General features: G+C 50.6%; 1 protein-coding gene across 1 annotated transcript in view; it reads left to right on the top strand.

Annotated features, from left to right (window-relative positions):
• Window positions 1-26,775, top strand: part of MYT1 (myelin transcription factor 1) — a 62,079-nt gene that overhangs the window by 5,365 nt on the left and 29,939 nt on the right. Inside the window, exons 2-6 of the mRNA XM_085314274.1 lie at window positions 16,014-16,117; window positions 20,680-20,734; window positions 22,572-22,602; window positions 25,642-25,704; window positions 26,525-26,772. Coding sequence (XP_085170400.1) covers window positions 16,014-16,117; window positions 20,680-20,734; window positions 22,572-22,602; window positions 25,642-25,704; window positions 26,525-26,772 — 501 coding nt within the window. The remainder of the gene's footprint in view (window positions 1-16,013; window positions 16,118-20,679; window positions 20,735-22,571; window positions 22,603-25,641; window positions 25,705-26,524; window positions 26,773-26,775) is intronic.

The following is a 26,775-nucleotide window of genomic DNA, read 5'->3' as shown; positions in this document are numbered from 1 at the left end:
TATGACTGAGGGCCTTTGGGGAGGAAGTGCCTCTCTGAAACTGGCCTTTGGGGCCCTTGAGGGACTCAGCATGGGAAGCCGAGACCGCTTTTGGGCACACGCAAGAGGACTGAAGGCAGCCGGCTCTGGCAGCTGGCTCGTTTGCAGATGGCTGTGGCGTGTTGTGGGAAAGAGAGGGGCCATGGGTACGGCCAGGGCCTCGGCTTGGATACCTGCTCCTCCGCTAATCCGCTTAGAGCGTCCTGGTGAATTGATTGCAATCCGTATTTCCATACATGACTCAGATGCCCTGTGCATTTTGTACCAGTGCGTAAATGAAGTTAGCTGCAAAGGCTTGTCCAGGAAAGGGCCTGGAATGAGATCTGGTCCAGTCCGAAAGGATGTCAGGAAAGCCAACGGCAAATTGCCAGGCGCRGTTTTGTTGAGGGAAGGTGCAGCTGAAGAGGTTGAGATCGCTGCGTCCGAGCGGCTGGATGCCTTCCAGCAAGTGGCAGGATTTCACAACGCAATAGCGAARTGACACGTCTCTATAATACCCCGCTTTTTGTTTCGGCTGAGTTTAAAAAAAGAAAGACTTAAAAAATATAGCTTTCACCTAAATTAAAATACTTTTGATCTTTGCCTTTCATTTGAACTTTTTGCTTCAGAGAGAATAGATTAATAAACACTTTCAAACAGAAAAACATAGTTTGAAAAGATCCCTCTTTTATCTTTAACAGAAAGCTTTAATACTAACCTGGGTATGGGCTCTCTCCCTCACTTCCTTTTGTGTTGCCTTTTTATCTTAACAACAATAAATTTTGCTTTATTGTGATCACACTGGCCTTTACTGGTCACTTTTTATTMTTTTTTTATTATTTTATTTTGAAATCAGCACATTAAAAAAATTGCAATGTTATTTTAATCAGACTGAATGAAAGAGCAAATCAGAGCGAGAATTTTAATCTGCCCCAAGCAAAACTGCCTTGTACATCTGTCATGTTGGGATTAGTGGAACTCTTTAAAGAAGCTGAAGACTTTTTAAACAAAGTATTAAACATTTGTGACCTGATTTCCATTCTTCCAATATTCTCATTAATAAGAGTGCAGGCTGAAAGACATCTGTTAGGTCCTATTTGTTTTAAGAATATTATAGAATAAAAAGAATATTATGGGGGGAGGAGGAGGAGTAGGGAAGGAAGAAATCTAAATGTAACATTTAGACCCAAATCTCTAAGCTGTACTTTTCCAAAGTGATCCTGCGTGTCCAAAATGGGGCAGGGAAGGAACGCAATATTGGTAAAGCCTGTCAARCTGGACATGCGAAACCATTAGTACCACTCAGATAATTTAGTGTTAATTATTAACGAGAAACTTCCTTGCAGGCTGTGAGCTTTGCTTGGCTGAAGGGTATGTGYTGGGGGCTTCATCCCAAATTTGCCTCAGTATCTGCATGCTACCGTGGCACTGGAGGGGACCCTGGTCCGGAGCCCCGAACAGAGTGGAAACCTCCCCAGTGGGTGCTGCCAGGGTGAATGGGGACTCGCTACAAACCTTGCAACCTCCGCGTGGCGTGTTCGTGGCTCTACTCGATTGCTGGGCGGTGGTGTCGTGCCATCCGCGTGCTCATGTGCAGGGAGGCAGGGCCCAGGGCAGGACCCACTGSTGGTTTTGCACCTTCCTGGTGAGCACCACCTTGATCTCCGTAGTGGAGAAGAGGCAACTCTGCCCTCCTGAGATAAACGCTAGCTTGGACTGAAAAACAAGGAAAGACTCAGCCCTAAATGGTATATAAAAGATATCGTATGTATGCGACACCTGGATGCATCCCATGCTGCTGTTGTCCAGCCAGAAAACTAGGTAGGGGRTGGAGTGGAAAGGTCCATCTTGGATTTGCGGCTTGCTTTTTGTTTGATGCTAATGCAGACAAAGTAAATGGTCCAGCTTGGACCCCTGAAGGGGGGGTGAGGGGGGAGCCAGGCATGTGTTCAGTAAACCACTTGCTGAAAGCATCCTCCATTATTAACATGGGTGTATGGTTTAAGAGAAGGTTGCTGTCGACTGCAATCTTTGCATCTTGTTTATGCTTGCTGGGTAAAATATTAACTAAAGCATCTGAACATAAAGTTCTGGTGTGAAAGAATATCAGCAGGGGAGAGCCATATGGTGCCAGCATGCTAACAAAATACCAAACGTTGGAGATTCCTTTTTGCAGAAGACTGAAAACTCTCATTCCCATACATAATACATGAGTTCACGCCTTTGATTACTCTAAACATTAGCCCAAGCAGTGCAGGCGTCTCTTTGGAGCTAACACAACTTAGGGCATGCAGTTCTCTTCCCCCTCTTCCTTTACATAAAAGAAATCAATGTCGAGCTGTTAAGATACAAATATCCAATATGCTGTAAGACAATATGTTTCCAAAACTGCTGCATAAGCTGCCTGTGCTCTAATTAAATATAAACTGCAGCAGAGACTTAAGTTTCTTCTGTTTCGTTCCTTTGCTCGAAACCATTTGGCAATCAAGGGGCTTTTCTTAGGACAACATCTGCAAGTCAGGCCCGTGCTCCTTTTGTGGAAGTCGTGGGCAGAATCAAATCTTTCTGATCAATGCCGGGAACAAAAGCGGGAGCTGTAATCGCCTCTTCGGGCAGCAGCTCACGGGTGTATTTACCTAAATGCTCTCTGCGAGCGAAGGAGTCAGGTGTATTCAACAGAAAMAAATTCTAACTCTGCATTAGGAGGATCCCCTGGTGAATATTATTATAAGGTACAAGAGATGTCCCTGGGGGAGCTTTTATGTATACAATATTTAAAAACCAAGGTATTACTGGCAAAATCCGTAGGTGACACTTGGAGCATTTTTTTAAACAATCCCTCAAACCCAACAATTTGAGGTTGAATAACTGCCTTTTGCTTGTCCCTGGGATCCCCAGGTATAGCTTGTTAAGTCTTGTGCTGGATATCAAATTACCTATATGTAGAAACACCTCTGTAGTGCACAGAAACCTCCTCATCAGCTGGCTCTGATTAGCCCATGCAGCCTTAGACGCTCCCGAACAAGAGAGTTTGTCACCTTCTCCCTGCTCCTGGCTCTCTCCAGCCAAGAGACAGAGCTTTGAGCCAAAGCCACTGCTTGCGTTTGAGTCACTTGTTTTGGTGCTTGGGTATCTGAATCCTCTTGGAAGAATGAATTTGACAGCTAAATGTAGACCTGGGCTTTCTTCTTCAGGCACTTGCACCTCCTATCCTGGGTCCTGGGTGTACCTTGGAGATGATCTGCACTGGTGAAATGCAGACTCACRGCAGCCAGAAGGGAGAGACGGATTTGCGTGGGGAGGGAAGGGGTGGAGGAGCTGCTGGAGCTGCTGGCTTGCTGTTGTGGGGATGGAGAGCGTGGTCAGCCCTCAGCCCACGTGGGTAGGCTTCCCCTGCCTCTTGCCTTTGAGAGGCACAGGGAGGGAACTGAAACAAAAATCCAGGCATTTGCACATCAGAGACTGTTTTCAGAGGTGCCTGAGACCAACACTTCTTTGGGACCAGGATCATTTTCTCAAACATCCCTGAAAATGTGTCTGAAATCTAGGAAAGCTCTGGCAGTGAGCTTACTTCACGAGAAACCTCCCAATGTAGTTACCTGTCTGTCTTTTACATGTTACAGGAAATATGTTAATAGGTTGAGAACTTGGAATAAAACAGCAAAAATGTTGGAGATTGGAAGCATTACTTTGTAAAGAAAGAGATACATGTTTAGTTAAGCKAAAAGTAGTTAAGATGATCTGGACTGTATGGATAAGATGGGGTGATGGAGTGGAAATGAAGTAAAASCCCAAACTTTGGCTGAAATTCCAATGAAAGTTTTGGGGAAGGAAAAGATCTAGTTTGCAAAGTGATGCCCTGAGGGGAGCCTGCTTCTGCGCACGGCTGGAATAAACAAAAATGCCAAAAATATGYAAATAACAGTATAGGAAACTGTGAATAAGGCTGGAGACTTTGACATCTCAGGCCCTCCGTGCTGGCCCTCGCATTTGCTGGTAAGCTTCTCCTTTGCCATTGACCTTCTAGCTAGAATTTTCATGCGAGTAAGWCCGTGACTCTGGGCAAACCCGCCTCTCCCTGGTTGCTTTGCTTAGGCAGCCAAGATGAGGTYATGTCTTGCAAGTCGGAGAAAATGCCCTTGAAACATGGTGGTGGTTTAGTGGAGGATTTTGAGAGGAGCTGCCTGCCTTCAGCAAGAGCGGTCAGGGCAAAATTCTGGATAAAGTTTGCTTGGGCAAAATTAACTTGGCTGAAGTGGTTCTGTGGAAACCCGAGAGGAAAAAAAGTTCATGCCTCTGAAACGTGACGGGGCAGCCCCGCTCCTTACAGTCGGGAGCAAGTCCGGAGTCCCAACTTCTCCTGCTGATGCATCYGTTTCTCCTCCATAAATTTGAAGCTTTGCATCTAATAAGCTTCTGGCAAGTGGAGTTAAAGGTTTGTTTGTTGTCCTCAATATTTTGATGTAATTAGTCAGTGAGCAACTAGCTGCTTTTGCCCAGAGAAATGCTCTCTCCAAGAACGTAAGTGACAGGGGAGGATTAATAGCCTCCTAGAGAGAGCTGCTCTGGTAAAGAGTGCCTGGGAGCTATGTTGTTACTTTAAAAAAAAATGACAGCCTAAACAGTTAACTTTGCCTGCAGCATCTCTGAGGAGCACGGGGAGTTGTCATCTCCTCTCGCACTTCCCCCTAGAAACTTTCGACTTCCTTCTGTCAAGGAGAGACTTTCCGGCTGGCGGGGAGGCAGGTCGCTGCYGAAACGGCAAAGCAGCTGTGGCAGGTCCCCGCGGTGCTCACGGGCTGCCCCGCCGGCTGTCCTGCCTCCAAATCGGGTGCGTTTCTGAGGATAACAAGAAGACCCTGTCATAAGGAGAAGAGTTGAGAAAAGGGGCTTCCATGYGATACCAACTTTTCAGTTAGGGGGTATGAGCTAATCTCCAGCTGCTGGAGGGGCTCAGGAGATGGGTTTGCACAARCCTCCTGTGCGTTTTCTGACCCTGTTGGAGAAAAGATGGGATTGGACGGATTTTGGCATGGTCTTTCCTGAGAAGGTGGTGGGGCGATGCCRAAGGGCCCTCTGGAGGCACTGGAGGACAGAAGATCAGTCCAGCTCACTGTACTGAGACAGGGCCCTTCCAGGGACTTGCATTTTCCTGTTGTTCTCCCCAATCCCTTGAACATGSTGTGTGCTGCTTCCCCAGGCCTCTGGGTTTCCCCTGCTCCAGGTCAGGCTGGAGATGGACATCGGGGCAAAGCTGATGCTGGGGCTCAGAGGGTTGAGGCTGCACGAGGGGTTTTGGATGCAGCTGTCGTGCTTGTAGCACCCGGGGTTGGGATGGAGGCTGGGAGATGCTCGGGGAGCGTGGTCGCCAGCAGGGCATCAGGCTGCCACCACTGTCCCCCCTCCTGTTCCCCATCACCCTGCTTCCTGCTTAGCAGCGAGCATTGGCTCCCGTTCAGCCTAATAGGGAAGATGGAAAGGTATTACTTGCCTCTATTTAATTGCAATTATACGGGGTCTGCAGGAGCACTAGAGCAGTGCCAGCAGGGCTATAAAGTTAACGTATTTGACGATTCTCCTTGATCCTAAGTAAGTGGCGCACAGCAGAAGCGCCATTCGGCACGTGACGACCCTGCCGGGCCGCGCCGCTGCGGCTGGCAGATCAGCGTGCCGCTTTGGAGGCTACCTTTTTAATCGAGGTACCYGAATGCTGTCCGCTCCCACAGCCGTAAACATGGTCAGTTTAATAGACTCATTTCCCATGYTCGCCGGAAAGGCTGGCAGAGAAACGGGCTTCTTTCTGCACGTCAGSTCCAGGCGAGTGCCCGCGAGCCTGAGCTGTGTGCCGACGGAGGTCCAGCATCGCGCTGGGAGACATCGCCGCTCTCCAAGGCTGAGCGCCACCGGGCGCTGAGCAGTGCTGTGTGTTACCCCAAGGGACTTCTTATTTCATGATGATCTCATCCCCTTTTATGCCTTATTGCTTCTGTCTATTTGCCTCCGTATGACACACGCTTATGTGTCAAGTTTTCACTTCTTATATGACAGAAGAGAGGGAAAGCTTAATATCATAAAGACAAGCTGGCAGTTGGGAAGTAGCCCACTTAGTCATCGAACTTTGCGTCAGCGGTGCTAACAGCCAGCCTGTTCCCTGGCTCATCGGCTGCCTTAAAGGCAGCCTCTCCTCTTCACCTGCTGTAATATCTCATGCAACAGAAACCCCAAGCGTGGAAAACCACTTGCTGGAGCAAATGCAATTTGTGGCACCAACCTGGTGCTGCCTAGGAGACTTACTTGGGTCCAAAAGGCTCAGCTGCTTCTGCATTGCTTGGATGCCTGTGCCCCATCTTGGGGCATGAGCAATGGGACAAATTCAGGCAGCAGCAGCAAAGGGATKTTTTGCAGCTTTTTTCTTGCCCAGAAACCAATGGGCCAAGGATAAGGTCTTGAAGCAGATTCAAATTCACTTGAACTGTGACAGTCGGAATCAGGGCATCTCTAGTGCTTTGAAGGCCAGGAGAAACGTAACAGTTGTTTTCAGCTAAAATTATAGCACAGAAAGATGGGAGAAGAAGGATCTGTCCATACCTAGCCTATTCCTTCCACTCTTTCCCTGCAGATTGGGGAAATATGGATTTGTCACTTGGAAAAAGATATTGAGCTAATGACCCTTTGCCCTGTTCCAGGAAGGCTGCCTGTAGCTGGCTTTTCTCACTTGCTGTTTCTGGATGCGGAGAACCTCACTTATCACCTTTGTTTTGCATGTTTGGCTTTTCCTTACATGTATCCTTGTATCCCCATTCACAAGGGTGACGCTTAGACTCGCTCTTCCTCCTCTTCCTCGAATTCCGTATTGACAATGGAATAACTTGTGCATGTGGTGTCAAATATGAGCACTGAGTTGATGCATCTGACTCAAGGTGTCTGGCATCTCTCCATACTGGGAGTTGCTCCCAGCTCGGGAATAGACCAGATAAAACCACTATGCAAAATGGGAGGCATCATGCAGGTCGAACTGAGACCTGATGCCTCCTTTCAGCCCCTTGATGTGCTGCTCATCCTGGGCAGGCTCACYCTTCTGGTGCATGAGCCGTGTGCCCCAGCATGAGCACAGGTCCCCCATCCAGGTGGATGTGCGAGCCAGGGACTGGCTGCCACATGGGAGCCTCACTGCCACCTTGGGACCATGGGCCTGCTGGGCAGGAGGAAGTGTAGGCTGCACCATTGCTGATCTCCCTGGGGTTTGCCTCCCTCCCAATGGTTGGGAGAGAATAAAGCTGAACTGGGGRAATCTTGGAGCTGAAATCCTCCCTCTGGCTTTACCTCTCTGCATGTATCTTCTCTCTCTGTGACCGCTTCCCTGTCCACTCCTTTCTCACCCCTTCCTCCACTGTCCTCACTGCTCATCTATCTTTAGCCTCGGAAGTCCTAATATGGCACCAGAGTCCCTGGCACAACAGAGGCGTATGACATGCACACACGAGATCTTCTCACGTCTTCAGAGACTACCTCAAGTGCGAAGGTTGTCTTGTCAGACACAAGCTGTGGTGGGTCAGTGCTGTGGGACTTGCTGCTGTGGCCCACTTCTGCTGGCTCTGCTCACTCCATGCAACCTCCCTGCAACAGGAAGGTCACTTTCAGCTGTGTTTGCAGTGCAGTTCATTTTGGTTCCCTTTGTGATGCCTCAGTTTCCCCAACCATAAAGCACTTAGAAACCTACTCCTGAGAGGTCCAGTGAAAACCCAGGGCCATGTCCACACCAAAAGCTGCTTTCTAATGGCTTGTGCATATCAGCTGCACATGCAAAAGGATTTAAAAGACAAAAAACATATTTGTGACTTTACTCTGAGCCATTGGATTGTTTTTTCCCAGCAGCAACGTCTCTTGGAGTTGCTTCCTTCTCCGCTTGCCTAGGATGCGCTTATCCAAAATTGTCTCTAAAAATCCATCTGCAATGAATTCTCCCGCTGGTGTTTCGACACRCTGGCTCCACGGAGGCTTTCGATTTGGTATGAAAAGTAATTATTACCGGGGTGCAGTTTAGCAGTTGTTTTTTGCAGTACTGGTAAGGTTAAAAGAAATAATAATAATAATATAAGAAAGACTCAGCCAGAGTAACTGCTTGCAACATGCTATTTGCATTTTTAAGGAAATACTTCTTTGAGACAGCTTGGGTGAAAGGTCGGCATTTGCATATAAATGGAAAAGAAAGTGTGTGATGCTGGAAGTTACATCTATATTATTTTCTCAGCAGTGAGCTGCTGTTGCGGAGATTAAGGGACGCAGTTTGCATTTGGCTTTTATTGAATAGAGAAGGTACCAGGAAAGCCAAATGAGAACAAAATAATGAAGAAAAAGTGCAAGAATAAAGAAGCAACATCCTGTTTCTTGCTTCTTGGAGATGCTCTTCTGCACGCCTGAYGCGTTACGCGCCTGTTCCCCTGCACGCGAGGCACAAACGCGCCCGCCTCGCTGAGCAGGGCTCCCTCCGCGCGCACAAAAGGACGCTGGAGACAAAGCTGGCTGCGGGAGCGGGCTGTGCAGTGCGCGAACCTGGCAGTGGTCACCATTTGGAAGTGAGAAGCCAGTGCRTGCCTGATGTTGTTCAGGCTCCGATATGTTTGGTGAGGAATTTATCACTGGGCTCGTAGGAAGAAAGAAGCTTGGGCAACTCTTGGTGGTTTCCCCGAGTAAAAGTAGCAGGCAGGGATGCCTCTGGCCAAGCTCATCCCTTGGATGGGGTCAGCATCAGCTCACAGCTCCTACAGCCTCTCTGCTGCTGCTCTGTGCACCCCGAGGGACTGGCACGTGGTGTTCCCATCCCCTTGATTCACTTTTCACCCACAGCACTGTTGACTTGGCCCTGTCTTCTGACACTAGCTAAAGGTATCTGGGCGTCCCTGGAAAACTTCTCGAAGCAGAGGCAGAGAAATGTGGGCTATTTTGGCAACAGCAGTTGAACACAGCCCCATYTTTAGTTTCAGAGCCTGAATCAAGTGTTGGAAGTCTGGGAGCAGACTCGGAGGCCACACTGGCGCTGTTCGCTCCGCCTGAGAGCTCTCGTGCTCCAGAGGTGAACCTCATCGCTTCCCTTTTCCCTGTTCTCAGGGGCTGCGCTGTCCATGTGCAGAGCAGCTCTGCATTTTGACAGCCACAACCCAAGGAGCCAGGCAAAGTGGGATGCTGAATGGCATTCAAGCTTTATTCTTTTCAATGTAGTTAAGAAACAACAGCGAACTAGTATTGCTACTGCATGCACGCAGCTTTTTTCCTCTCTTGAAGAATATACAAATTATGAGGGTGGAGGGTGAAAAGTGCTTTATTTTAAGTCTTCTGTAGCATTTTTGAATTCTGTCACTCTGCAGAAGATGGAAAGAAAGACTTTATTAAAAAGCGTTACTAACCGGCTGTGAATGCTGGAGCGTGAATGCTACTGTTAGTGAGCAGAGGCTGCAGCTCACGTGCTCGTTTGGCACGCAGGTGTGCTCAGGGCTTCGGCTCCTGGTGTGTCAGATCAGATATGGGAATGGAACAAAATTCTAGTCTTGCTCTAAAGCCCTTTGCAGCTCGGTGTAAAGAGCTCCCAGGCAGAGACGGAGAAGGGCCGGGGAAGGAGGAGCTGGCAGTGGGCAAGCACAGCTGGAGATGTTCCACATCTGCCCTCAGCCACCTCTTCCACCCGGAGGTTTAACTTTGGATGCAAGTAATTTTGACTCATGGGAATGTGTGAGGGTGTGAAGTGTGGAGGCAGCAACCTCCTCCTACAATGCAGCAGGTCTGAGACGGCACCCGAGGCAACGGGGATGGGCCCAGAGGCTTGCCTGGGCCTCTGCTTTGCTGCTGAGCACCTACAGAAAGCATATCCGACTGGAGGGTGGAGACAGAGGAAGGGTGGCATTGGGCTAGGAACAACCTGTCCTTTCCCTTTCCCTGTGTTTCCCTCCCTCTACCCCACCCCACCGTGCCTGCAGGGTGGGACTGGGTTGTACTCGGCCGTCAGCAGTAAACACCCCTGAGCCGTGCTTGTGCCGGGCTGGTTGCTTCCTGCGTTGGCAATGCAGGCTGCGCTGGATGCATCCATTCAACAGCAAAAACACTAAAGAGAACTGATCCTCCTGAAACCACAAGCCTCCMTCTCCTTTGGGTAAAGGGAAAATAAAAGATCAGAGTTGGCAGCACAGGGCTTTCATGGGCTTTGATGTCGCAGTGCGTGAGCTGGTGGTTTGGTGGCACAGTGGGTTCACTGGTGCAGGGGGGGAACAAAAACGTAGCTCTCAAGCGCGGTGAGTTGTTGGGTCTCACCTGAACAGCCGTGGGGCCCGGCACGGAGCCTGTGCCCGCTCCGCTGCCAGCGCTCGGCGTGGATGTGCCCGTGGGAGGTGTTTGCTGTGGCTCGGCCCTGGCTCCGCAGAACCTGAATGTCTGTGGCTCCCACCGTCTCATCCTTTTRTGGAGACTATAAACACTTTGGAGCTGTCTAGGTAAGGTTTCCATGTGAGAGCATTAAAGCTCAACCTCTCCTCAGCAATCAGTGAAGCTCCTTTCCAAATCCACTAAGGAAAAATATGTTTAGATGAACAAATAAAAAGCAAAGACTAAGCAGCAAGCTAGCTAAACCTGCTGCATTTCTCATCCATACATCCTATTTTAATTGATTATTAAATCATATTTGCTGATAAGTATGAGATGTAATATCTATTACACAGCTGTTAAACCTCAATTAATATGTTTTAATGATCAGACATTTACTGTGCAATATAGAATTAACATCCGGTATTAAATCTTAAATTAAATGCATGTTTGGGAAGCTAAATTTGAAGCACTGAACATAGCCGTGCCGCAGTAAACAGCAGTAATTGCGTTGAATATGCGGTACTGCTGTGCCCTGAGAGGGTGTTAAACCAACATCCATGGCATGGATGGCATGGAGAAGAATTACTCAAGTAGCCTGGGTCTACCTTTTCAGGGTATTTAGATCMTTAGGGAGGTTTTAATTCCTCTCCCTTGAAAAAAGCACCCTGATGCACAGCTGCCACACTCCCGCGTGCTTGAAGGCTGCACTGGTACGTACTTGTACAGCGTATCAGTTCAGGGAACTCTGTTCTCTGCATGGAAGAATTAAGCAGGAGCACGGGGCAATTAGTTGCATTTCAGGCTGGATTTCATTGCCTTAAGTCCTGGTGGCTTTATAATGGGGTTCAGTGGTGCAGCTGGGATCCCAGAGACTGAAGCCTTAAATCAAAGATGAAAGAGTCGCTCATGTTGCCTGCAGGAAGAAAAAGCCCTCGCTGCGCCGTGGGTTTGCGGCCGCATGGGAAAACAAATTCTGGTTATCGGTGCTCTCCAGGTGGCTGCTGCTTGGCACGGGGAGAAACCTTCCCCTAGCCGCAAAGGGCGGCCGGCAGAGTCCTGGCACTTTTGTTTGTAGCGAGCCTCTTAGTCAGCATTTAGCACTGCTTCTCTCAGAAATATTGGGAAGGGGAATTAGTAACTCGAGGGTTTTCAAGGGGCGGGGGGGAAAGCAGCGCTGCACCAGTCTGTTTGCCACTGTAGAGCCACCACGGAGACCTTTTTGCCTTTACAGCCCTGTGCGTGCCAGCCCAGGGCGCGGGTGTGCACGAAGGCGGGAAGGTGCCCGGCTGCCCGCCCTGAGGGACGCTGGAGCTACTGCACCCCAGGCCCTGTCCCTCCCGCACAAAGCTGCAGGGGAGTCTGCAGAAACCCCCAAGYACCTAGCGGTCAACTAAAAACCTCCGGTTTCGTTCCAGTCCTGGTGAAAGAGGCAGGATCTCTCAGAGCTGGCCGAGGGCATGCGTTTTCCTCCCGCAGAGGAGAGTGCAGGCTACTACTTCGGTACAAGGGTTTGGCCTTCTCTTGGCTCAGCTCGCGGGGAGACTCCTGTGCCTCGGGTGGCTGCTGGGTGCAGAGAGCAGCACGCGCAGGCGAGGCGCTGCATTGGGTGCCGCGTACAGCAGCTGGCTGGGCTTTTGCAGTTCAGGGAAGACGAATGCAAGCGGTGGCTATATCCAGGTAGGAGACGCCACTTCATGATCCCACCGCCCGTGTTTGCATTGCTGTTTCTCATGCACGAGAAAAAGTGAGCTCCRTTTCACCTCCCAAAGCACAAAGCTGAGCCCCGTCATTTTCTGGGCTTCCCTCCCCGGGAGTTTTCAGATTCATTTGAAAGATGGGGTCCCAAATCCACCTTTCGGTCCCTGGCTCTGCCCCTGTAACTGCTCCAAGAACTGAGCCGGTGCTCCTGCGGGGAAGCGGAGCGGCTTGGCCTGAGGACCCAGCGTGTTCTCAGCGTGACGCTGCCTTGTTCGCACAGGGCTTACCTTTGCCGTGAAAAATGGGCCTGAACAGAGATGAAGAAAAATCTTACCCTCTTCTTTTTTCTTTTCTTGCACTTCRGGGAGCAAATGAAGATTGATATGTTTTTCTTCTGGTACTTCAGTTTGAATATGCAGTGATGCATCTTATGAGAAAATGAAGCCTTTTCTCCATCTTTTCTCCAAGGACTTTGTCTTTCACCCTGTGCCTTTGCTATGACAAATTTAACCTCTGTGTAGATTTGCCAGGCATGGTGGTTCGGCTTTTGGAGGCAGCYGACAGCGTGCAAACTAGGCTTTCCATGACACCACTCCAGTGGTCAGTGCGATGAGGACACCTTCCTCCTAGAGCTTTGGGTGCTATTGAGTGTTTTGTTTTGTTTTTCTTTTTCACCTCCTTCATTTCAAAGTTTCATATGAGGTTTTGGAGAGTTTTTTTTTTTTCTTTTTTTGAGGAGCTTTCTGCCATTGTTTGGAGGATTTTAGGTTTTTTTCCTGGCAAATGAATGCTTTTTCTCCTTGGAAATAGAAAGCAAAGCACATGTGAGTCTGCAGGGTATTTTTGGTACTTGATTAACAATTCAAATCACATGTGGGTTCTCTCCAAAGTTTCCTGATCTTGTTTGGAGTTGACAAGGATGACCCCAAAATTTTGCAGAACTTGCTTTTCCATGCCAGAAGTTTGCACGACACAAAATGCCCCTCAGGGGCCTGGTTTCCATGAATGAAAACTTGGGTTTTAGGCAGCATCTTGTTTCTCCTCCTGGGTGGTCTAGGTAGGGGTTAAAAGAAGTGTCCTTCACATAACCAGGTGAGCAGTGCTTCTGTCGAAGCTGCAGCCTGAGGTGAGGTGCAGGGGAATGGCTCGAGCATGCGACCTGATCCTCCCTGGGGACCAGATGCCTTTCAGCAGCGYGGAGCAAAGGGAACCTGATGCAGGTGTTTACAGTGCTGTCTCAGGGCACCTGGACCAGGCTGGGCAGAGGAAGGGCTGAGTGAGGAGCAGGCACGTGCCTCCAGCCTGCGCCTATCACACCAGTGCAGCCCCGTCGCCACCAGCACAGCGTGGCTGGAGACAGGAGGAGGTGGGGATGGGGCTCCTGCAGAGCTTAACGGGGGCTGCGCTGGCACCTTGCAGCCAGATTTACCCCATCAGCTTCCAGAGGTCACTCGTAGCCTACAACTTGGACACATGAGCAAAACAGGCCCAAAGAGGTTAAGTGTGCGTATTCAGCTATTTTTTTCTCCTCAGCATTGAATCTCATGACCTCTCAATCTTTCACAAACCTTCTGAGCTATCTTTAGGATCTGCAGTTATTTTGCATCTGCAGACCATCGTTTCTGTAATTTAAGCCCACTCCTTTCTTCGTTCCCCGTTGCCTCCTGTGCAGGATGCTGCTACTCACAAACATGGTTTTCTGCTGCTTGGGAAAAGGCTGTTCTAGGAAATGTCTCCCTTTAGCTAAGCCAGCAGGCCACGATGTCTTACATGTGCACTATAGAAACATCCTTTTTTTATTATTATTTGATGTTTTTTCCTTTCTTCCCTCCATCCCTCTCTAGCTTCTTTTCCATGCTTTGCTTCATTCTTCATCATCTGCCTGGCCATCTGTGTTTCCTTGTTCTCGTTCCTTATGGCTTCTCCAAAGCGGATTTATGTTTCAGAGTCTCTTAGATTTAATTCCCAAGCCCAATGCCTTTTCTGTGGGTCCCGGCTAGAACACCACAGTTCTCCAGGCAGTCGTCTTTGCATTGCAGTCTCCAGCACGGGTATTTCTGAAATGAAACCTAGAAAAGTGTCTCAAACTGCCCTCCTGGCTTCAGAATAGTTCTATTTCAGGACAAATAGCATGAAGGTGACTTTCATGGTCATCTATCTTGGGTACTAACTTGGACTATATGTCACAGCAGAATGTAATTATCCTCTTCTTTCAATRTATTCACCCTTGCAAGAGCATTATGGGATATACTGTTTGTCCCTTAACATATCGTACATAAAGAACAGACTGGCAGGGGAGAAATAACCTGCCTAGTTACTTGCTGTGCATCTTTCTAAAAGGTACTTTGTGGCAGAGCACATTCAAAGTTGTTAGACTGGTGTCCTACAAGCTCCCCAAGCCTTCTTTACCAATTGCTGAAAGCATCTGCCATCCACAGATTTTCTTTAAGGTGCGAGACTTCTTCCAGCCTCAGGTATCTTTTGAAATTAGCCAAGCAGTAGAAATATCAAGGCAAGGAAGCATGGGAGTCTGCTACAGCAGTAGAAATGAAACCTGTGCTGTGAGTGCTTCTCTTGGCTGTGAGCAGCCTGAGATGAATGAACGTGAGCAGAGTGGAGCTCCCTCACGTGACTCCTTCTGGGGGATGCTCTCCTCTTCCCTCTGCACTGGTGGCAGAAGATGAATGGAGAAAGGCTTGGAGGACAAGGCATTAAATTATTCAGCGCTCAGTGCCACAGGGAACCGCAATTAAAGATTCAAGGGAAGGCTGGCGGCCGCGTTGCCCGAAGCRACAACGGTTGGCCAAGGTGAGCTGTGACGTTGGGGGCCTGGGGGCACACGCTTCTGATCTCGTTACCGCCRGCGATAACTCAATACGGGGAAGGAGAAGCTGTCTAATACCGCACGTGGTGGGTTCCACATCGGGGCACGTTCTCAGCCCGCGTGAACTGTCACAGGTTTGCACGGTTTGCAGCAGGGCTGGTGTTGGCCCATCGAACCCACACCTGAAGTTGTACTAGATGAAGGACATGTGCTGAGAAACCACTCGCAGCGTTTYGTTTCCCATAAATTTAGTTTATTTCCTAACTCTACTGATAACTGGCACTTCTAAGTGTTTAAGTCATGGTGCTTATTTCTTTTTTTCTTCTCCCTGTCCTGATCTCAATTTGCCATTAAATAGGTGAGGCAAAGTATCTCTCCCRAGGTCAGGGAGCAGGTTAGCAGTCGGGGCAGAAACAGTGCTCAGATGAGGGGAGTTTCTTCTAGCCCTGGAGCATCTGCGGAACTTTAGGTAGAGAAGTGCAGCATGGACATCTCAGAGCGGCTGCCTCCAGMTCCTCTTTGAGTCGAACATGCAGATAAGGCATCCCACAGATCCGTGCTGTGTTAATAAAACACTTTGCTGTTGCCGACAGATGCTGAGGCCAGTCCATTCCTACGCCAGTGGAATGATGTCCCTGTGCCCTGTGCAGGATGCCCTTGGCCGTGCCAAACGAAGCCTCCTCTCCTCTTGCTCTCCCTCACGACTGATGTAGCTCTGCCTCTGGGAGCCTTAACTCCAAAACCCTCCTTTTGCCCCTTCACGAGCAGAGGGCATTACTGCTATCTTGTTCTCTAGCTAAGGTTCAAGTTGAGCCAAGTGGCGCTGTGTGTGCAGTAGGCTGAGGGCTCCTATGGCTCAGCCCACGCACAGGCGCTAGGTCAGAGCCTTCGTTTACCCAGATTGCAAATTTGTCATGGTAATGGCCTCTAAATCCCAGGGTGGCACCTTGGGTTTGTGCCCTGGGAGATCCTCAGGCACTGCCACAGCTTTAATGGCAATTCAAGAAAGCAAGTGGGGAACAAAAACTGGGGTTTCCTCTCTCTGGCAGGGGCAGTGGAGTGAGTGCTGGCCTGACTTTGCTTCTTGACACTGTTTTCCTCTTTTTCCTGCCTCCTGCAGAAAATGAGTTTCGGGGCGAGCTGCTGAACCAGCGGTGGACCTGCGGAGAGAAGATCAGCAGCTGCGCGGGAGCGACCAGCCTACACGGCAGCACACGTGTCAAGGTGAGCAGYGGGGGCTTCAGCACACCAAGAAGGGTATCCAGCCCCACAAGACCTCAGTTTTCTAATATGGGTCCCCTCCACACCAGCTGCTGGACCAGGACCTCAGCCCTGAGGGGTGAGGTGGGCCCAGGGAGCCTTTCTGGAATCTGAAGCAACAGGCCTCCAAAGCAGGGTTTGGGAGTCTCTATCCCCTTATTGAATTCGAACTTCRGGCATGGTGTACAAAAGCAGAGAGGGCTTCCAGCTGCCACAGTTTGGCTTTAGGTCCGGATTTTTAAATCCTTCTCTTCCTCTCAGGTCCCATCCTTCAAGGATAGCTCAGATCTGGGTATTTAGGTCAACCCTCAGCCTCAAAAAAAAAAAAAAAAAAAAAAAAAAAAGCCCTTTCTCTCAGGCGCCGGCTGATCGGAAGAAGACCCTTGTACGCCAGGTGAAGCGTTAATGCCTCTGGAGGGGACAAACGAGTCATTCATTCGCCCGGGTCTGCCGTTGCGGGGAGAGGAGGCAGCTCCTGGTCCCAACAGAGCCGCTCAGTCACCGCCGCAGCTGGGCTCGATGAAAGGGGTCCAGCCAGCGCTGTCCAACCCCGCGGCAGATCCACTGCCAGCAGAGGAGGAAGCTTTAATTAAACATAGAACTGGGCTGCTCGTTACGCAAATGACGCTTCCTGCCTCGTTTTGGCCTCTTGGTAATGAGGCACCAGCTTTGGACAGGCAGATGGGCCCACCTGGGCAGCAGAGAACTGTCCGTGGGTGACCAATGACACGGACTCTTCCTAAAACSCAAAATAAACCAGCCCTGGGAAAACCAAAAGCCAGCAAAAATCCATGCTGAAAGAGCCCTTCTTTGCTAACAAGCTGTCAGCTGTAAGCAGGTGTCGCCGGGAAGCTCACACCTCYTTAGAAAGCAGAGTAAGCAGTTGCTGCTATATTTAACACGAGCTCAATTAAGACTTTTCTATTGAACCTGCCAAATAAGCACTTAGATCAGGTTTAATAAGATTGTTGTGTATTAATAAAGCAATGATTACAAAAGGTAATACTCCTCGTACCTGGTGCTCATCTAGCACTGCGCGTTTTCCGAGCGCCTTACTAATATTCACTGTTTCTCGCGGCGCTCGCCTCCGTTGTGGCTCCTCCGGAGCAATCAAAGAGCGGGGGATGAGGGGAAGCGGCCGGAGGGGGCACTGGAAGTGGGAGCAGGGTTTGGGGTGCCGCAGCCCGGGGAGGAAGTGCCTGGAGATGTTAGTGTTGGTCCTGCGAAGCCAGGCCGGCATGGGAACGTCATGGTGGTGACGGGGGAACGCCCAGCGGCCCATCCTGCGCACCTCCGTGCGCGAGACCGAGCCGGCTGCGAGCAGCCTGGGCAGCACGGGTGCGGGCTGCTCCCCGTGGAGCGATAGGTGAGTGCAGCTCTGGCATTCTTGCTATTTTTCCCCCGTGCATTTCTTTCTTATTTAGAAAAACTATAAAATACATATCTGTGCACGTCAGCTCAGTGAAATATTTATTTGCTACTGTATTGCCCGAAAATGCAGGCCGGAGTCGGGACAGTTTGGTTCCGGATAGAGCGTGCCCGCGTGCAGCCCTCTGTTCCGCGGGGCAGAGCTGCCGGGGCAGAGCGCGCCGGTGGCTCCGCACCACCTGCACGTGCTCCCCACTTGCATGTGTGCTCGTAAATGAAGAGTGTTTTTAAATGCAGTTTTTCATGCCAGCTATGGCTCGTAATCCGCCGGATGCACGGCGGCGAAGGATGATCGGATGCGGGGTGTGCTTATTTATTTGTGCCGGGAGAGAAGTGCGGGCGCAGGATAAGATTTCCCATGCCGGGTGTGAAATGAGATCTCCGAAGGGCGGTGGGAGAGGCGCTCGGCCCGCAAGCATGAAAACGGCAGCTGATTCCAGAGCTCAAAAGCAACGGGGYTGGGGAACTACTTTCTCTCCGCCCCCCCCCCCCTTCTTCTCCCCACTCCTGCTCTCTGGGAACGAGCGAGCTGCTTGCACGCGCTGAACCGCTCCGGTCTCCCGGCGCGTGAAATGGCGTTGGGATTGCGTGTTGTAGCACTTGCAAACAGTCGAGAGGAAAGTATATGTCAACTTAAACTACTGCATCCGAAATCAGCCCTGCCTAACGCCGGACCGTCAGCGCYGCGGAGGCGCGTGCTGCAGCTGGGGCTGTGTCAGATGTGATGTTCGGGAGCATCTTCTCTGGTCCGCTGCACTTGTGCAGAGGATGCCTCCGCTCCYGCCGGAGAGCATTAGTGCTCAGTAAATATTTTGCTTGCAACGTTGGTTTTATTTTCTTTTTCTTTTTTTTTTTTTTGGGGGGGGGTGGACCCTTTTTGCAAATGCAAACTGACAGCACAGCTTCATTAGGATGTTTATGACACAGCTGTAATTCTTAATTTGAGGGTTGGTACAAGCTGCGGTTTTGCGCGTGAGGACGTCAAGGCAAAATCCTCCCTCGCCTCCGAGCGAGCGAACACCGCACAGGGCGTCCTTTCTTGAAAGCAGTGAGAGAGCAAAAGGCAGATGTGAGTTTATTCAGCTGCGAACGGGGCGCACAATAGGTGGAACGTCAGGAGGATTTAAATCAAGCGGCAGGGAAGACCCTAAAGGAGGAAGGAGGAAAAAAAAAAACCCAGCCTCTGAGTGTGGTTATAAAACAGCAGCTGGGAGCTACTGGACTGATGTGGAGGCTTTTGATTCTGTTTGATCCTTTTCTTTTTTTTTTTAAAGTAGAGGGGGACATTTGACTTTCCTCCCTCGCCCCTTGTTCATTTATTTCTCCAAATCAGCAGCTGGTGAGGGTGCAGCTTGGCCAAGGCCTCCCCGTGCTGCCTGCAGTGCTCGACCTGGTGTATGTGGAGTGGAGGGCAGAGATTTGGAGACCCGGCCCCAGGTCTGTCTTCAGGAGGCTCAGTTAGTGCCCCGAGGGCTCGCTGCGAAGAGCTGCCCACCGCGTTCAGCCTGCGGCAGCCAAGGGGGATTCCTCATGGAGGGGGAAAAAATCAAAACAAAACCAAAACCCCCCAAAAAACGTCTGCTCAACCCCTCTGCAGGAGAAATGTCATTTCCTCCTCCTACTTTACCTGCTGTTGGAAAATCTAGGTTTTGGTTTTTTTAGCTAGAACCAGGAGCTCTCTGTCCGTCCGTTCGTCCCTCTAAAGCTCCAGTATGGCTTCTTGCAAATGGCATTTTTGCTATGTCTGTAAATGAGCAGTGATGGAGTGAAACGAGCATCCCCTCTCGCCTCCCGTCGTGCAGCCGAAGGCTCCTTCGCTGTGTTTATTTTCGGGGGGGCTCCTGGATGTGTAGGGAGCGTTAGGGCTGACCGAGGGCTTTGTGCCCACGCACACCCGGGTGTCCGAGCAGGGGAGGCTCGAGCAGCTTTGCACTAGTGCTTTGCTCTTCTGTCGGAAAAGAAATGTCTATGAAGATAAGAAAGAGAGAATATCAGCACTGTAGATAGTCCACAGAATTAAACTTCAGAGCCCTGCTGCTGTTCCCATGCTGTATCACTTAGTCTTGGCAGCAGAGCAAGAGAGTTTAGAAGAACATTTCTAAAATCCATGTTGTACTTGGCTTAAGCTGTCTTGAAAGCTCGTCTCTCCTAACCTCCGTGTTTTAGGTTTGCAGCATCAGGACGTCAGTATTCCTCGTATCGTGGTAGTGGCAGGAAGCGCCTTAGCACGGGGGAAGTGCACGTTACGGAGCAGCCCCTGCATCGGAAGATGCACCCGTGGCAGAGGAGAGGAAAAGGCAGGAGGGGGAAGGGGCACCAGGGACGGAGCGACGTGCTCGGGGCTGTCCGCCTCTCCGTGCCTCCTGAAGCGCGTATCCCCAGGCCCGCTGCCACCGGCTTGTCTGGCGACGCCGGGTGAGCAAAGCTGAGGGACCTTTATTTTGGCTTAATGCGAGAGGTACCTAATGATTAGGTGAGGAGGGGCAATATAAACCTCTGTCTTGTCCTGGCTGAATCCGTGACGCTCTGCACTGGACTAATGCACTTCGGGGCTGGGAGCGGTGATTTGCCTGCAGGTTTCCTTTGGAGCAGGGCGGATGGCTTTGCTTTCCAGTCTGCGTTAGAGCAATGAGAATGAAACCTGCAGAGCTTTCCAACTTGGCTCTTTTGAGAGCAAGGGTGAGAACAACTGGAAACGCCCCATCAGTCTCGCAGACTGCAAACACGCGCTGGGTGACCCGAAATTTCATGTTAAAGAGATGTCGTGCGCAGCGCGGGCCGGCGCGTCCAGGCGCCTGTCGCTCCGCAGCACCCTGCCAGCAAAGGGCCCCCCTGGGCGCGTGGGATGTGGGGAGCGACTTCAAGTCCCTAAATTTGGGCATTTCAAAGCAGATCGGGGCTTCTACCTTTAAAACGAGTATCTTTGGTCTGAATGATAAAAGCAACGCTAGAAACGCTGTGTTATACAGGTGGAAGCTTCCCCTGCTGCCCAGAGCCGGGAGTCTGCACAGAGCAACTTTTCCCACCAGTGAGATTTTTCCTTTAATGATAATTTTCCTATTATCTTTTAATAATTATCTCTTTTTTCCGCCTTCCAGATGAGTTTAGAAAATGATGATAAGAGAGCACGCACGCGATCGAAGTCTATCAGAGGTGAGCAGTTTGATACCTGCAGCGTGAGGGTGTATATATCGGAAACCCATGTGCTTTGCTTGCTATAAATGGGCTTTTTTGTCAGGCCCAGGACRGTAGTTTTTCAAGTTACGCTCACTGCTTCCTCTCCAACCCCACCAACATTTGTCCAYGAGCTGGGAAAAATCCCCGTCACAAACCTCTAGAGCTCGTCTTAATGCTTAACCCTCTTTTTCTGCTTCTCTCATCCCCTATGCCTAGGGGAGGGGGGAAAAAAAAGGCRAAAAGGAGAAGCCCTTTTGCATGCTCTGCTTTACGGGGATGGGATTCGCGGGAGCTTCAGATCAGCTCCCGAGCTTTCATCATGCGGGYGCTGCTGGCGCCTTTGAAGTTGCACATCTGAGAGCACTTGGCAGAAGGAGTGCATGCTGGAGAAGCAAACGGGGCCGTTGCACGGCAGGGACATGTGGCCAAATGACTTGTTAATTCAAAGCTTGGTTGCTATTTATTTTCTAACTTAAAGAAAAAAAGCGCATTTTGTTCTTTACAAGTTTTTTTTTTTTTTTTTTTTTTCGGGGGTGGGGGGGAGAGGGGAAGGAAAGATGCTTCGATGCAGAGCACGGTGTCACCTCTGATGGTGCTTTTGCCTCATGTGATGGTCAGAGATCGACCACACAACTTTGTTCCTCTTTGCGTACACAGATTTAACGAATTGCTGAGGTCGCTGGAAGTGAGGAATTAAAGCAGGCTAAAATGAAGGGAGATGTTTGCAGGTACTCTGCAACTTCACCCGTGCAGCTGTGCTGGACCAGGTTACTTTGTTTTGATCCACTCTTGTCCTTGCTTTTTTCAGCATTTGCATCTTCTTAAAAGCAAAACCCAGATGCAGCCAATTGTGCTGAATCAAGGTGGATTCTAGAGGTTTTCTTGTTTTGTAGTATGCATATAAAACATTTACTAAGGTTGCTAATGAGAGCAGCCTGGTCCTACTTCTTTTCCTGCACCCTGCCTTCACCATGCATGAAGCTGGGTCTCTTGATGTGAAAAGGTARTTTATTGAATACATCATGGGCCTTGCCACTGCCTCCAGTTTGTTGAAACTCATGAGTCACCCCACTGGGAGCTGGATCCCAGGAAACCCAATTAGCTCAAACAAATTGAGCAATGTGTTGTGGTTTTTAGCCTGGGCAAATTTAGCTCGTGTTGTGGGTTTTTTCCTCATGACTATTTGGATTCCTGGCTGGATGTAAGCTTCTCRGCAGCAACGCTATGTTGTATGTATTTATTGTATACAGTGGGGTGTTCTCTTATGCACAACAGGGGAGCAATCCCTAAAAAAGCTGCAGACCATTTTTCACCCCAAATAGCACATCTGCTACTGCGTGCCTGAGCACAGGCTGGGCTCCTGCGTCAGTCCAGGGCCATAAGCAGAGGAGTGTGGGTCCTATGCATGTAAATCAATACAGCTCCATTGACTTTCAAGCTGTTTTGTATCTACAGACTGAGTTAGTCCCTAATGCAGCAAGCATGCACTCACGTGCTTAATTTTAAGCACAGACATGAGGATTTACGAGGCAGGGGCTGCAGGTTTATGATTTACTGCAAGCTGGCATGCTCAGCGCTGCATCGTAGAGGTTTGAGATCATTCAGAGGTGCTTGCAGGATAGATTTGCCTTTTCTTTCCCAAATGGGATGCTTGAAACACAATAGCAACCCAACAGAAGGTTGCAGAGGATCCCCCCAGGGAGGGGAGACGTTCGTGTCGTGCGCACGGGGCGGATCGGGGAGGGCTGGGGCATCGCTGCCGTGATTTTGACCTTGTGTTTGTTTCTGTCCCTGCACCCTGCCCTTCGTTCAGTGCCCACGGAGCTCATCGGCCAGGAGGTGAGGTAAGGAACGGCCCTGCTYGGCCGCGGACACCGGGGGAGGCGGGAGGCCTCGGGGTGCTGGGACGGGTGCTGTCAAGACCTGGGGAACCCGGGCAAGGAAGCAGATGTGGGGACTTCACTGGGGAGAATCTGCTTGGARACATTACGTGGGTGGCGGGCGGTAGGGTAGGTCCCTGACTGCGTCCACGTCCTCTGGGCACCACTTGGCCACGCAGGCCAGAGGGACCGTGGGAGTCAAAGGTGGTGAAAGCATCAGCCCTGGATGCTGACATCAGACCAAGGAGCCTCCAGCCACCCTCTGTCCTCCCCAGAGCTAAACSCCGGCAGAGCCTGATGCTCACGTTTCACGTTGCAGGGTTATTAGGGACAACGTCTTCCAGAGCAGATTTTCTTTTCCATGTATTTTACGTCCTTTCTTTGCCCTCGTCACTGCACCGTCCCTCCTTGCTTCCCTGCTTCCCCCTTCTCCATCCTCTGCTCTCTCCTTCCCTCCTTCCTCCCTGCCGGCCGGGATGGATCCCAACGCAATATCGGGCGCCGGCCGCTCCGCCGCATCCGGCCCCGTTRCCGTTCGTTTGGCGAGCCTGGCGTGCCGACGGCTGGAGGAGCCGGCGCCAGCCCTGCCGCGCGCCTCGTTTCGGGCCGGAGCCTCCCTGGCCTCGCAGCTCCCTTTGAACCTCGCCCGAGCGAGACGCCGGAGTCTCTAACCCGGCCGCGCGCTGGCAGCCGAGGCCGCCTCGCCTAGGAGCCGCCGGCCGCAAACCGCGCGCGTCGCCGCGCGTTCGGGCCCCGAGCAGCCCGATCCCCGCGCGCTCCCGCTCCCCGCCGGCGCGGGAACCGCCGGCGCCGGGCTCGCCCCTCCTCTAACTTTTATCGCTGAACGCGCGAGCAGAGGTGGTAATTGGAGCAGGTGACATATAGAAGGGGCAGGACGGAGCGTGCCACAGAGCCATCTCCGCAGCTGTCACCTAATTGCCTGATTAACTGGACGATTAATCGACTAATTGGAAGCAGGGCATGGGCTGCATAACAAGAAGAGAGCCTTTTGTGGAGCGCGGGAAGGCTGCCGGGGGGGGGGATCGCGGGGAAGGAGAGCGGCTTTCATAAACCACGAACCCCTCTCCCCTTCTGAGATTCCTGCCAAAAGGCTGGGAAAGTCCCCAAAGGGGAGCTGGATCCCAGGGGCAGCGGTGCGGGTGCTGAGCACCCTGATTTCTGTGGCTGGTGCTTTTTAAAGGGCCCTGAATCAAAGCTCAGAAACCAGACATCCAAATCCACACCCCYCCTGAAAACCTGGATATTAAGCCACTTGGCTCTTTCTTTCTTATTTTTTTTCTTTTTCTTCTTCTTCTTATTATTTTTTTTACTACAGGCCTCATTTTAGCACATTAAAAATGGGAGGGTCGAAGGCGGGGGGAATCAGCCTTAATTCATTCAGAAAGCTTATAAAAGCCTGTAAAATCTTCATCAGAGCTGCTCTTGTTTCCCGCTGAATAAGGCCTTTTTCAGGCAAGTCGCTGGTAACATAAACACGGCTCTGTCTTTCCGCGCGCAGTCACTTAACGTGTGTCTGGGGCTGCTCAGGACAGAGCAGCCTCAGTCCCGGCCGAAGGCAATTAAAGTTAAATAGACTTTAAGATCATCACTGGAGGGAGCAGGGAAGGGGGGGGCTCCTCTTCCAACTATGCGCGTTTGCGGGACGAGATCTTTTTGTGCAAGCTCTCGCACTCCACCTCGTCTTGGCCAAAGCCACATCTCCTTAGGGGACACGCTGCCCTCTTATGCCCTCCCAGAGCCTACTTTGCTGGGCTAAAGCACACCAGTCTCTCCAAAGGAGGGATTCYTGCTCCCCTAGCAGTTCACTAGCCCCTTTCTGTCCCAGTTTCGAACTGAATTATCTCCCACAATGATCTGAACTGTGTATAGTATTCCAGGTGATCAAGCCGTTAATAACCCTCTGGTGCACCTGGAGCTGTGGAGACCATTTGTGCTCTTGGATCCTCCTTATCCGTAGCTTTTTGTGCAGACCAAGAACTCTGTTGAGAGCAGAAATGTTTCTGAATCCCTCGAGCACTTGGGGCTGTTTCACGCTGGCCGGCCGGATCCCCCACGGGCTGGCGATGCCTCTGCCCTCACACTGGCGTCGGGAGATTTCATAAACACCTCCAGCTTCCTGGGCTGCAGGTGCTGAGGTACTAAAGGAGGTTATTAATCCTATGTGACTCCGGAGTTCCTCTGATAGTAGGCAAATCACTTGGGCATCCCATAATCAATGCCACTRTCTGATATTGCGAGAACCTGCTTGCTTTAATGTTTCTTATCAGGAGCCTTTATAGTCCCTGGTACTGGGACGAGTTATCGCTGCAGGGGAAGAGCCCCCAGCCCTGTGTCGAGGGATGGAGCAGACAGGCCACAGCAAATGCAGGGATTTGGGAGATCTGGTCACCTAAATCYCACCCATTTCCCCAAAAGCGAGGCTCCTTTGAGGATTTGTATCCTGGCGAACTTCACCCAGTGTGCTCTGGCTAAAGGTGTAATCTCTGCAATCCATTCCCAGCCCGCTCTTTTCAACAAGCCGCCCGTTTTTCTTGTTCAAGAAACCCCAGTTCCTTGACAAGCTGTCAAATGAAAAGCCCATGTTTTCTTCCTACACTAGCAAAAAAAAAGAAAACAAAACTGAAGAGTGGCAATGGGGAGGCAGAGTGCAGTAGTTGTCTGGTTTTTAAAAGCTTGCTCTTACACATGCAAATCTTTAATTAAACATACTCATAAAACTATAATGAACTGTTCATCTAATTAAATGGGGTGAGTCATTTCATTAATTTTTAGCAAACTGCAAAGCTGCTCTCCTGCCCTCCTCACTTGGCATTCAAAGGGACAAGCCGAACCATTTGAGGGAAATTATCTTACCTTTTGCAGTTATTTTTGTTCCTTCTGTATGAAACCTGTTTAACTGACCATAGTTTACATACTTTTAATTAAAAATGAAGTCTCCAAATCTTATTGCTGTTCTTGATGGTTACTCGTTTCCCTCTCCAGCTGTCCAACCCCAGGTTGTAACGGCTCCGGACACATCCGTGGAAAGTATGCAAGACACAGAAGGTAAGGCTGGGTCTGGGAGATGTGGGCTCCGAGGTAGTGGGGATGGAAAAAAAGTTAGTAAGAAATCCAGAGAGAGATGTTCAGTGGGGAGAGACTGGCTCCTTGGAGGCTGCTCCAGAACAAGAACCTAACTTGTCTCCCAGTCCCTCTCCTGAGGAGCCCCTCTCTATCTCTCGATCAACTGATAATAAGGGATCCTCGGGGATCTGCTTCATCAGGCTAACGTTGGCCTTGATGGACAGCCCAGACTAGGTACCTCGCTCAGTGCCTGGAGTTAACGGAAGCATCTTCAGACAGAGATTGTCATCTGCTCGCTGCCCCTGCAGCTGGGGAGCAGAAATGAGTGCATGTGAGCTGCCTGAGACTTCGTGCCAGCACTAACGATTTATTTCRTCACAGCCCGTAACAGTGAAACCCGAGTAGCTGGTGCCAATAGGTAAATGTGCCCTGGGGCTGGTTCTTCATCGCCTGCCGGCTTTTGTGTAGCACTGGTGACCGTCGGCAGCTGCAGCGCGGGGAGCCACTGCTCCTGCTGTTCTTTGGACRCTAAGTGCTGGTGGGCCAAACTGCTGCAGTGAGTCTGGCAAGCTTACTCTGATCTCTGAGCAAAGCTAGCATCAGAAGCTGTGCAAAGTTAAAGTCCTAAACCAGATATTCTGGCTGTGATGAGTTAAAACATCTAAAAATCTGGGCTACTGTTTGCCTTTCTAATATTTGCATATTTATCCCCCTTTGTCAAACTGATTGAGCTGCTTCCGTGCTGTAGACTTGCCTTTTCACGTGGCAATGCCTCCTCTCTGCTCCTTGATCCCATCTGCAGTTTACAAAGCTGCCCTCTAGCAAAGAAGAGGAAACTTCAGGATGCAGAGGCCGAACATCTGGTGTCAAAGAGAAAATCCCATCCGCTCAAGCTGGCCTTGGATGAAGGCTACAAYGTTGACAGCGACGGCAGTGAGGAGACAGAGGCGAAGGAGGAGTCTGGCTCTGATGAGTCGGAGGGGACGCTGGAGGAGGAAGAGGCAGAGACGGTGGAGCAGGAGGAGACCCGCAGCCCCGAGCCTGCAGAAGGTG

The sequence above is a fragment of the Rhea americana genome, unplaced genomic scaffold (assembly GCF_003343005.1).
Source record: "Rhea americana isolate MKP2758 unplaced genomic scaffold, rheAme1 scaffold_4, whole genome shotgun sequence".
Lineage (NCBI taxonomy): Eukaryota > Metazoa > Chordata > Aves > Rheiformes > Rheidae > Rhea > Rhea americana.
The sequence above is the reverse complement of the archived record's forward strand: the minus strand, read 5'-3'. Positions and strand labels throughout refer to the sequence as shown.